This window comes from Peromyscus leucopus, chromosome 4 (genome assembly GCF_004664715.2).
Source record: "Peromyscus leucopus breed LL Stock chromosome 4, UCI_PerLeu_2.1, whole genome shotgun sequence".
NCBI lineage: Eukaryota > Metazoa > Chordata > Mammalia > Rodentia > Cricetidae > Peromyscus > Peromyscus leucopus.
The window spans coordinates 12,445,284-12,456,222 of record NC_051066.1 but is presented as its reverse complement, the minus strand read 5'-3'; the positions used below and the strand labels follow the sequence as shown (position 1 = coordinate 12,456,222).

At 55.3% G+C, this 10,939-nt stretch overlaps 1 protein-coding gene across 3 annotated transcripts in view; it reads left to right on the top strand.

Moving 5' to 3' along the window:
* Positions 1–448: 448 nt before the first annotated feature.
* The window catches only part of Adamtsl2 (ADAMTS like 2), a 32,843-nt gene continuing 22,352 nt past the window's right edge, over positions 449–10,939 (top strand). For 2 of the 3 annotated variants that reach the window (XM_037204651.1, XM_037204652.1), the window contains exons 1-8: positions 449–651; positions 2,487–2,577; positions 3,206–3,348; positions 4,022–4,097; positions 5,208–5,310; positions 6,000–6,145; positions 6,269–6,392; positions 9,007–9,087. In XM_037204651.1, coding sequence (XP_037060546.1) covers positions 2,488–2,577; positions 3,206–3,348; positions 4,022–4,097; positions 5,208–5,310; positions 6,000–6,145; positions 6,269–6,392; positions 9,007–9,087 — 763 coding nt within the window. In that variant the 5' untranslated portion in view covers positions 449–651; position 2,487. The remainder of the gene's footprint in view (positions 652–2,486; positions 2,578–3,205; positions 3,349–4,021; positions 4,098–5,207; positions 5,311–5,999; positions 6,146–6,268; positions 6,393–9,006; positions 9,088–10,939) is intronic. The other variant, XM_028858714.2, reaches the window with a different exon arrangement.

The following is a 10,939-nucleotide window of genomic DNA, read 5'->3' as shown; positions in this document are numbered from 1 at the left end:
ACTCTTCAGTTGTTCAGATCTCTTTTCCAAGGATGGGGGGGGTGGCCTGGTCACACACAACCTCCAGACCTCTGAGCCTCCGGGGGAACAGGAGCTGGCAGCCTGGACAGCACACGGTTCCCAGCCTCCTATGGACGCTGAAGTTAGATGGGGGGGCCGGGGACTCTGCTCCACTCCTGCCAGTGTCCCTCCCCGTGACCTCAGGCTAGTTTCTCCACGAGGGTCAGTCACTCCGGACCCAGGGAAGCCAGTCTCAGGCTCACTCCCTGCTTCTGGACTGTGGCGGCAGCAGCCAGCAGGCAGCTGGACAGCCTGGCCGTGCTCCAGAGGCGCAGAGCGGGTTAAAGTGTGCGCCCGGCCAGCCGCCAGCAGGCTGGGCGGGGGAGCAGCGGTGGGAAGTGTGAGTTCCTCCCCGTCTGCCTGACAGCTATAAAGGCAGCTGCGGCCACAGAGCAGCCACTGGGCTGAGCGCCCCTCCTGGGAACCCCCTCCCTTGAATGCTCTTTGAAGTGGGAGAGGGAGGCAGCTGGGGAAGCAGGACGAGAGACAGGCAGAGCCCGCACATCTCTGCCCTCATCTGCCTGCACGGTGCACCTGGCAGCTAACTCTCACCCCTTTCTCTGGGAGGACAACCTGCTGACCCTGGGTGAGGTAGGCCACCACATACTTGTCCCAGCTCATGCTGTGCTCTCTGGGAGGTGTGAGATGCAGCCCACTCCAGGCCAGACAGCTATTCAGAATGGGGCTGGGGGAGATCCTAGCCCCTGGGGAGGGTATTCAACCCTAGGGGAAGGGGGAGCAACCTGCACCACACTGTGGCTGGGTGGCCCCCAAGGCTGGCTACAGCCTTGGTACTAGCAGTTGCTGTCTGTGATGCAAACCCCTGCTGCGGGCCTATTGAAGGTTTTGGACCCTAGGGAGAGATGGATTCTGTTTGAGCTGGACTTGGCTGGAATCCAGCAGTGTCTAGGATCCTTAATGAAAACCAAGTGTGAGGCTGACTGGGCACCTGTCTTTGGCGGGCAGGCGGCAGGGACTGGGGAACCATGGAGGCCAGTGGGACTATGTGGGATGGGGGCTCTGAGCTGGAGTAAAAATGGTGATGTAGATAGAGACCTGCAGGGGAGGAGCAGGCAGATGGGAGAGGGGAGGTGGTGGACCGCTGGTGGGATGCAGGGGTCTCAAGGATGAAGCTCCACATTTCAGGATTTTCAGTACCATTGCATAGTCTGTCTGGGTGTAAGGGTGTTGCTGGCTTAGCTCCCACACACCTGCAGGTGCTTTGGGAGGGAGGGATGAGGAGAAAGGGAGGAAAGAGGGAGAGAGAAAAGGAGAAAAGGAGGGAGGGAGGAAGGGAGAGGGAGAGAGAGAGAGAGAGAGAGAGAGAGAGAGAGAGAGAGAGAGAGAGAGAGAGAAGTTGGTGTCAGTGTTTCTAGGGTGCAGACAATCTCTAGACTTTCTTCCCCTGGAATTATCGGGTGCTGGACTGGGCCCCTAAGTTTGCTGTGAGGTGTGGGGACAGTAAGCTGCCTTGCTGTGTGGCTTTGGGCAAGTTGACTTTTCTCTCTGGGCTTGGTATTTCCTGAAGCCCATTGTCTAACTCCCGGGCCAGCCGATGACACCCACCTGAGACAAACTCTAGCTAGAGGCCATTAGCTCCCTTTCTAAGACAAGGTTTATGCTGAGACTCAGGGGAGCGGTTCTGGGAGTTGAAGCAGCAGAACTGGAAGCTCTCTCTCATTTACTTCACCTTAACCCTTGGTGGGTGTTTGGGCTTCAGGTGCCCCGGGCCGGCCGTTTACACACAGGCACAAGCTGTACCTCCTACTGCACCTCCTGCAATTCCATGTTCTCTCTGGAGAGCAGGGCCCAGACTCCCGATTTGTGCCCCCACCTGAGGACCAGATTGCTGAATACTCAGCTATGAGGATGTTCCTCTGATAAGGGGAGGCTGCCATTTCCTGAGGACCACTGGGCGGGGCAACAAGTGAAGGCAGGGAGCAAAGGGAGGACACTCCTTCTACAGCTCGCTCATGAACTCTACGGGGTGGCCATTCGCTCAAGCTGGCCTGCCAGTGTTAAGCAGGTAAAACTCCCAAGGTGCTCTGGACAAGACAGTGGGCTGAGCCCGGTTGCTATCCCTCTTCATAATGAGCTCTCTACCAGGCTGGGCCTCCAACCTCCTAGGCCATCCGTCTCTGTTCTTCACAGCCGTTCTCCAGGGGCAAAGCTTGGCAGAAGATCTCAGATGAAGGGTGGCTCAGACTTGGCGCTCATACCATCCCTTTGTGCCTAAGCCGGGCAGACATCTGTAATCACTTACCAAGCCTCTTGCTGAGCCCAGATGGATGGCTCAGTCTCTCTCAGATGGCAGCCACTAACATAGGATCCCAGATAACCTTACCACCTGGGGCACTGGGAGGACCCTGAGAGTTTTTCTCCACAGCAGGGCCTGATCTGGTAGTGACGGTGGTCTTGCTTCATAGGATGGACGGCAGATGGCAAAATTCACACTGGGCTTGGTCTTTGCTGGCCATGGCAGTTGTGGCTGGGGGTACGGCATCTACTGAGGCCTCGGTGAGTAGCACTGTCCGGTGGCCCCCCCCCCAAACCCCAGCTTCTCAGCCAGGTGTTGGGCTCACTCTCAAGTAGGCTGAGTTTGGAGGATTGTGTAGTAAGAGTGGGCATATGCCATGCATGCCCAGGGGTCTCGGTGTTCCCTTAGGCTCCAGAAACTTGCTCAGAGAGCCATTTAGACTAGTCCCCGATCTGGGAATCTGACCATCCTGTAGTCCCTGACCAGCTAGCCAGAGAGTGAGGTATGTCTGGTATTTCTCTTTCCAGCAAGGGGCTAGAGTCAAACATATAGATGGGAGTTATGTGTGGGGTGAGCCTGCAGATGCTGGGGTAGTGTGAGGTGTGAGGGAGAAAGCACAGTAGGGTAAGACACGTTTCAGGCCCTCGCCAAATCTCAAGATGCTCAGCCCTTAAGACGTGGGGCACATGTGGTCACCAATGGAATTCTCTTCAGGCCATCTGAGAGACTTGAACACAGGTTTCTGAGAGACCCAGCCAGCAGCCCTTTAGGAGGATGCATCATCCTTTTCCCCCTCAGCTGCCAGTGATGCCCGGTGGTGTTTGGGGTGCAGGTTCGCCTGTGTTGTGATTGAGCCTTCTGCTCACTGTTGGGGGGCTTTTCACCCAGGACAACAGCCCCACATCCAACAGCCTGGAGGGGGGTGCTGATGCCACTGCCTACTGGTGGGGGGAGTGGACCAAGTGGACGGCCTGCTCCCGAAGCTGCGGGGGCGGGGTGACATCCCAGGAGCGCCACTGCCTGCAACAGAGGTGAGTTTGTTGAAACCTCCAAGGGTGGGTGGGCAGGGGCAGCCTGGTCCATGGCTTGGCGGCTTTTCTTCCGGGCTTGCATTTGATATATGCAGTCTCCTCTTCCCATTGACTTCCACTGGGCATGGGGCTTCTGAGAGATCCTTGGCAACAGTGTTCTGGGGTGCCAGAGAGGGAATGTCAGAAAGCAAAGTCTGTTGTTTTAGGGCTCTGTCACTGAGATCCCCCCTGTCTTCTGAAGCATGAGCTACAGAAGCAGGGAAGAGCACAGGCAAGTTATTAAGAGCCTTTGCTCTCAGAGGTACCTGGGTTTGAGTCTTATCTCTGCTACTTCTAAGCTTTGTGACCTTGGACAGGGCACTTAATCTCTGAGCATCAATTTCCTCATCTGTGGCATCATTGGGGTAAACATGATAAAGCCAGCTCATGTTTCTGGGCATACATGATACCACATGTGTTTGCATGTTTGCACAGGCCTCAGCAAACTTGGTTGTTACTCAGCACAGTTCTGTACAGTACAGCTCTGTTGCTGGTGCTGGGAATATAGAGGAGAATCAGATGTTGTCCTAGGAGTCTGGGAAGCTACTGGAAGCTAATACATGCATGACAGAACAGGTGTCAGGACCCATAGCTATCACTCCAATCCTGGCTTGGTACCACGTTTTCCCACCAGGAGGAAGTCTGTTCCAGGAGCAGGGAACAGGACCTGTGTGGGCACATCCAAACGGTACCAGCTCTGCAGAGTGCAGGTGAGGACAGATGCCCAAAGCTCCGAGGTCTTGGTCTTGCCCCTAGACCACGGACATCCTGTTGCTGACACTATCCTCTCAGGGAGAGTCCCACGTAGGCTGGTTGATGCCCAGGCTCACACCGAGCCCTTCCTGCCTCAGATGCTGCATGTTCTGTTCCCTGCATGTTGGATGTGGTAGGATGGCTTGGGTTCCCACCTGATCCTGGAAATCTAAGTGCAGCTCCAGAAGCTGGGGTTTCCCACCACAGTCCAATCTGCCTTGCACATTTGCACACCAGGAAAGCCACAACAGCCATCCCATCTTCCCACCTATGAAGCAGTCTTGCCGGGCAGCCACCCCGGGCTTCTCACCTCAGCTCTTAGGTGCGCCTGTGTGCACTGTTTCGTTAGCCTTGGCTGGACACCAAGGTGGCAGAGGCTTGGGAGGAGGCATTGATTCTGCTCCGGGGCTCTGAGGAGCACTCTCTGTGGGACCAGGGTGTGGTGGTGGAGGTGCCAGCTCTGCCAGTCTTACTTGGCTTGTTCATCTGAGCTGTTGGAAGTCTGTCTTTGTGAGTGCCCATGTGGGGTGTGAGAGCTGAAGGAAAGTTAGCAGCCACAGCCAGTCATGGAGTCAGGATTTGGTGGACATTCGGGAGCTCCTGAAGGAGGCAGACACTAACCTAGCTTGGACTCCAGCTCCACCATGGGCAATTGCCTCCTGTACCCCCAAGGTTCTTCTTATAGAGTCCCCTCCTTCTGATTCAGTCCCTATGCGTAGCTATCAAGTGCACTGGATTAGTTGCAGGCACTTTGTGCACATGTGTGTACACGTGTGCAGATATACACATGCTGCCAGAGTCTGCCAGAGGATGGGGGTGTGGGCAGAGCCGCCAGTGTCCCATCTATTCCACAGTATGGCTGAAAAGTTCAGGGTGATATCCAGAGTATTAGGAAGGCTGATACCCAGCGGTATTGGAAGGATCGTCACTGGCCCTTCTGAGTAGTTGGAAGTGAAGGGAATGGAGGCTGGAGCAGGGGCGACATGGACTATGGCCCCCAAGGGTCATCTGCCTGTAGCCCCTTCCTGCTCAGCTCCTCCTGGAGCTTCTGTGCCTTCTTCTTCCAGGAGTGTCCACCGGATGGGAGGAGCTTCCGTGAAGAGCAGTGTGTCTCCTTCAACTCCCGTGTGTATGATGGCCGGGCATACCAATGGAAGCCTCTCTACCCGGGTGGGTACCTGAGCCTCAGGAATAAGCTCTATGGGTGGGCATATGGGGAAACTAAGGCCTAGAGCCAGGTCTTGCTGAAGGCTGTGGTGGTCATCTACAGAGCTTGGAGCAGATCCCACTTCTCGAGAAGGGGGCCTGGAGGTCTGTTCCCTCCCTCCCCCATGACATCACCGGTAACAGATTATAGAGCTCAGTTTCCTGCAGGGCTGCCCTCTGAGATCAGGACTCTCCCACTGTCCCCAGGGCTTAGACAGGAACCAGCCCAGACAACCCCAAATGGGGACCGGCCAAGGTCTCATGGGACTGTGGACATGCCTGCTGTTCCGTGCCCACTGTTCTCACCCCCTCTCCCCATGGGAGAAGAAACAGATTGTTTGGGCACGGTGTAAATGAGCTATATTCTTCTTCCTCCCCCCTGTGGAAGTGCTGAGGTGTCCAGTCCCCCTGCCCCGGGAAACCCTTCTGTGGATCTCAGGTGTGACACCCTCTCACAAGGAGGCAGAATTTGGAGCTCAGAGCTTGGACTGGGCTCACTTCATTTCTGCTACCCACACTTTGTCAGGTCCCTTCTTTTCAAGCCTCAGTTTCCCCATTTTTTGTAATGGGAAGGGTGCTATGTCAGTAGGAGGAGGGTGTGTGTGTGTGAATCCAGCACCCTCTCCCCTGAGACTCTCTGCCTCATCCCCCAGATGACTACGTCCACATCTCCAGTAAGCCCTGCGATCTGCACTGCACCACTGTGGATGGCCAGAGGCAGCTCATGGTGCCCGCCCGCGATGGCACTTCCTGCAAGCTCACTGACCTGAGAGGGGTTTGCGTGTCTGGAAAATGTGAGGTTGTTAAACATTGTACCAAAAGTATGGCCGTCCTCACTGTGCTGGCCACCTGCCTGCCAGAGGCGGTGGCGCCCCAGTGCCAGCCACAGCGCCTCAGCAGCCTCTCTCCTTGCTTCTTGCAGCCCATTGGCTGTGACGGAGTGCTCTTCTCCACCCACACACTGGACAAGTGCGGCGTCTGCCAGGGGGACGGGAGCAGCTGCACCCACGTGACAGGAAACTACCGAAAGGGCAACAATCATCTTGGTAAGGGCGGGTGTGGCTGGGTGGGCGTGTCCATCTGTCTCACCTGCCAGGTAGGTGTCCAGGATCAGCTGCTTCCTATCATAGGCCCTCTCCTTCTCCACCCAGGCCCAGGCAGAGGTGTAAGACTCCTTCCGACAGGCAATAAAAAGGGGCCCTTCACATCATCTGAACACCAGAGGACACAGCATGGGGATCACATTTGGCCTGTGAGGCAGTCTTCAGGGAGGGCTGAATGGGGAAACTGAGACATTAGTCTTAGAGTGTGTGAGACTTGACTCTGGACACGCTGGATTCTGGGCTCATCCTGAGACTCCCCTCTCTCGTGCTGTGTTTAATGACCTTGTGTTTGCGTCTGGCACTGGCCTGACCCGACTCGTGTTTGGGATCCGTGCATGAGACAGACCTTCATCCATCACTTGTGACAGCCAATGCTCAACCAAATGCATTGCTGTGTCCCAAGAACTGTGTGTGGAGTCAAACTAAGTTATTATAGAGGGAGGAGGGCGACTTGAAATCCACTTAGCAGATGGGGAAACCGAGGCCCAGTGTGGGATTTGAAGGCTCCAGTTCTCCTAGGGAGGCAAGGGAGTCGTAGTGAGACCACCGGAGGGCCCAGAAAGCCAAGAAATCTTGCTTGCCCTCACAGGAGAGGCGATCACAGAATCAGTGTGGGCTCCAAGAGTCCCCATAGGAAGTCACCGAGAATGAAGCACTGCTGTGTCTTTCTCGTGTGGTGGGCAGAGGCTCTTTCTTTGGAGGCCTGCCAAAGGTGGGGTGAGGCAAAGCTGGTCTGTTTGCTTGTCCCTCCCTTCTTCCACGCACCTGCCTGCACAACTTTCCGCTGGATTCAAGGTGGAGCTAGAGTCAGGGGTCAGAGGTCAGAGGTCAGGCAGTGCCTCTCCTTTAGAGCACTCAGCTTCGTGTCAGATACCACACGCTATAGCAAGGCCCACCAGACAGGGCCTGAGCTCTTGGTGATGCCCCCTCTGGGCAGGCTGGGGCTGAAGTGAGACGATCCCTCTGATTCCGCCGAGTGTTTCCCAACCAGGCACAGAGCCAGGTCTGGCCAGCACTAACTCATCCACATCTGGGGACGTTGCTGTTACGGCAGTGGCTGCTACTGTTGCTGAAGGCTGCAGTGAGAGCAGAGGGTTAAGGTGACCTGAGCTTCTAAGGCCTTGGGTCTCACCCTGGGCAGCAGGCCCTGGGTCCTAGCTGCAGAGCGACATATCTGCCCGGAAAGATCTGTGCTCCCTAACCATGCTCAAGACCAGACCATGTCCTGAAGCTCATGGGAGTCGAGCTCAAGGAGTTTTGTGAACCACTTGCTAGTTTGAAAATTAAAGCCAGCTGTGGTGATGCACGCCTTTAATCCCAGCGCTTGGGAGGCAGAGGCAGGAGGATCTCTGTGAGTTTGAAGCCACCTTGGTCTACATAGCAAATTCTAGACCAGCCAGGGTTTCACACAGAGAGAGCATGTCTTAGCAAAGGGACCATTTCCTGGTCTTGAAGCCTCAATCAGTATTTCGTCTTATGGCCATGCTATCAGAATCTCTTCCCTGCTTTCTGCCCAGAGACACCAACCACATGGACAGTTTGCCCTCCGTCAGATGCAATGGGGCAGTGGGCACCACACAAATAGCTCAGCGCTACAGATCAGAGCCTCTCACCCCTGCTTCTCAAGGAGCTCAATGCGAGACACAGTCAGGGCAGGCTCTTCAGGGACCTGTAAGGTGAGGGTGGGGTCAGGGACGAGGCAGGAACATCTGGCCATCGATGGCTTGAGTGTGGACCCTGCTGCCTTCTACAGAGAATTCAGGACAGAAACACCAACTCTACCAAACCCTCCCCCGAGACCCCTCTCTTTTCCTAGGAGATGACTCTGTTATTATTAACTCTTCCTGCCAGAGCCCTCTCCACTAGCAGCTAGTGGCTCTTTTTTTTCCCTGCCCCAGTTCCTGCTCCCTGTTGTGTTTGGAATTGTCTGTGGCTATCTCCTCACTATACCAAGGCCTGGGTGGTGGGGTCTGAAATGACAGGCAGTACCTCTCACAGTCCAGGCATGTAGACAGTAGCCCTTGTAGGGTGGTCAGTTTCGATTTGAAGAGTCGACATCCACTCTCTTTGTGTGGAGGCGTCAAGCCTTGGCCATCAGCAAGATGTTCTGATAAGATGGAAATTGAGAATACCATGTGTCAACATAGTGCTGGTGTTGATGTTTCTGGACTAGATGAGAAAACTGAGACCAGGGTCTCTCAAGTGATAAAGCAGGGCATGACCTGAATCTGTGGGCTTCAGCATGTTTAAAGTCCCTGAAGTCCACTGTGTCCCTTGTGGGGGGCTGGGGCAGGCCAATGTTCTTGATGGGAAAGGGTGTGTGTACTTGGGCAAGGGCCCTGGAAGAGGGTCAGCTTCCTGGACAACATGAACCGTTCAACAGGACTAGGTGAAATCACACACGGACATCTGGGACAACCTCTAGGCAGGTGCCCCTTTCCTATCTGGAGCTCAGAGATGGCATTGACACCCAGGAGTGGCTTTTCAGGGGACAAATGGCAGTCCCTTCTGTGTCCTGCCTTCCCTGGCTTTTCTCACAGATGCTCCTATTCTCCAGGTTACTCTTTGGTGACCCATATCCCAGCTGGTGCCCGAGACATCCAGATTGTGGAGAGGAAGAAGTCAGCAGACGTGCTGGGTACGTGTGGAACTGGGGTGTGTGTGTGTATGGATGGAGAAGGGCACCTGAACTTGGATCTATATTTTGAGAAGTGGGATAAGCCAGGTAACAGGGCACAGTTGTGGAAGCCAGAGATGTACCTAACTGTTGGGGAGGAGGATGCTGACTTCACCCCCTGTCCTTAGAGGTGCTGAACAAGAGACAGGTAGTGAGCTCCCCATCACTAGAGAACCTGGCCCAGGTAGAATCCAGGGAGCCAGAAGTAGGGTCTATTCAAGGATGAGTCACAGAGCTGAGAGGTAGGTGGCAAGTCCAAGGTCATGAGCTGCTGAGGAAGGATTTGGTCACAGGTCTATCTGTGATGCCATGCTGACCATGTCCAGTTTCCTGCAGGAGGTGGCCCTCTAGAGTAGAAATGGCTACCTTGGACATCCTGGAGATATTACCCAGTGATGAGGCCCCATCTTGACGACAGTCTTTGGATGGGTAGAAGCTGGAGAGCTGACAAGGTGGAAGCTCCATATGGGCAGGTACCAATGCCTATGAGTCATTCTGCCCTTGGCTCTGTGCTGTGTGGGACAGACCCAGGGCCTAGGCTAGATTAAGGAGCAGCTCTCCAAAATGAACTCAGTCTTGACACCATGTCCCATCACCCACCTGACTTCCCATCCCACACCTCAGGTTGTTGAGCGTGGCAGAGCTCTACTCTAGGGATGTAGAAAAGAGGAGGGTGTGTACTGAAGATTGTCAGTTTGAGCCCAGCACCAGACTCTCCTGTCCCCTGCCAGGCTCCCAGAGCATTTGAAGGCCCAACCCCAGCAAGTTTGCACATGGCTGGCCCCAGGCCTACACTGCTGGGGACATCTGTGGATTGAGCATGGAGAGCCGGGCCTCCAGCCAGGCCGGTGGCTCTGCTGTCTGCTAGCTTACTAGGGCTGCAGGGAGGCCCGGAGACGTTGTGTTCTCCGAGCTGGCTGCAAAGCTCTCATTCTTGAAGCAGACACTGGAAATACCAAGGGCTGGGAAAGCCGCAGGAAGGAAGGTCCTCGCTGTCAGGAAACAGGTTTTGGATGTGGGCCTTGAGCTGAGCCCTGGGCGCAGAGCTGGAAGCTGAGCCGGGACAACCAGGCCCCAGCCGGACTTGGACTTGACGCTATGTTCTGACGTTATTACGTTAAGGGTATTTTTCAGACACGTCCTGCTTGTTGCGTCTGTCTGATAATAAATTAATTGCCCCGGCTCCTCTGCTTGGATTGCATCAGGGCCTTTGGAAACGGCACTCGCTCCTCTGGCGGGCCAGTTCCTGGAACCGGCTTTAAGGACACCCTCTGGAAGACAAAATGTCCCCCAGTGCTGAGACTGCCTCCTCCCTTTCTTCCCCAGCCCTGGAGGCTCAGAGGACCTTTGCTTAGTCCCCATAGCTTCCGGAAAGGCCAGCTTCCAGGCTGGTGTTTGGCCCTTGGCAGCTGGGAGATGGGCTGTTGGGGTGCCATGGGCATATTCCTTTCTGATCCTGGCTTTCAATTGCCTCCAGCCAAGTCCTCAAAGTATCCAGTCATACCTGCCCAAAGGAAATGGTGATAGCTGTGTCCAAACTCTGCTCTTGCCTGATTGGGTCCCCAGTAGGTGTTAAGCCCAGCAGGATGGACAGATTAATTGGGTAACAGTGAAGTCAGACGACTCTTTGCCATTGTTTCTAATAAGAAGGGCAGAGCTGGTCATCTTAGGGTGGTCCCAGGAAAACCCTTCTGGACAGCACTCCACACCAGCCAGGCCAGGCTACAGTGTCACTCACTGTGGGCCCTGGATGAGGCACTGAGGCCCCTTCCTCAGCTGGGGGAGCTGGAGCTGGTACCACAACCAGGGTCAC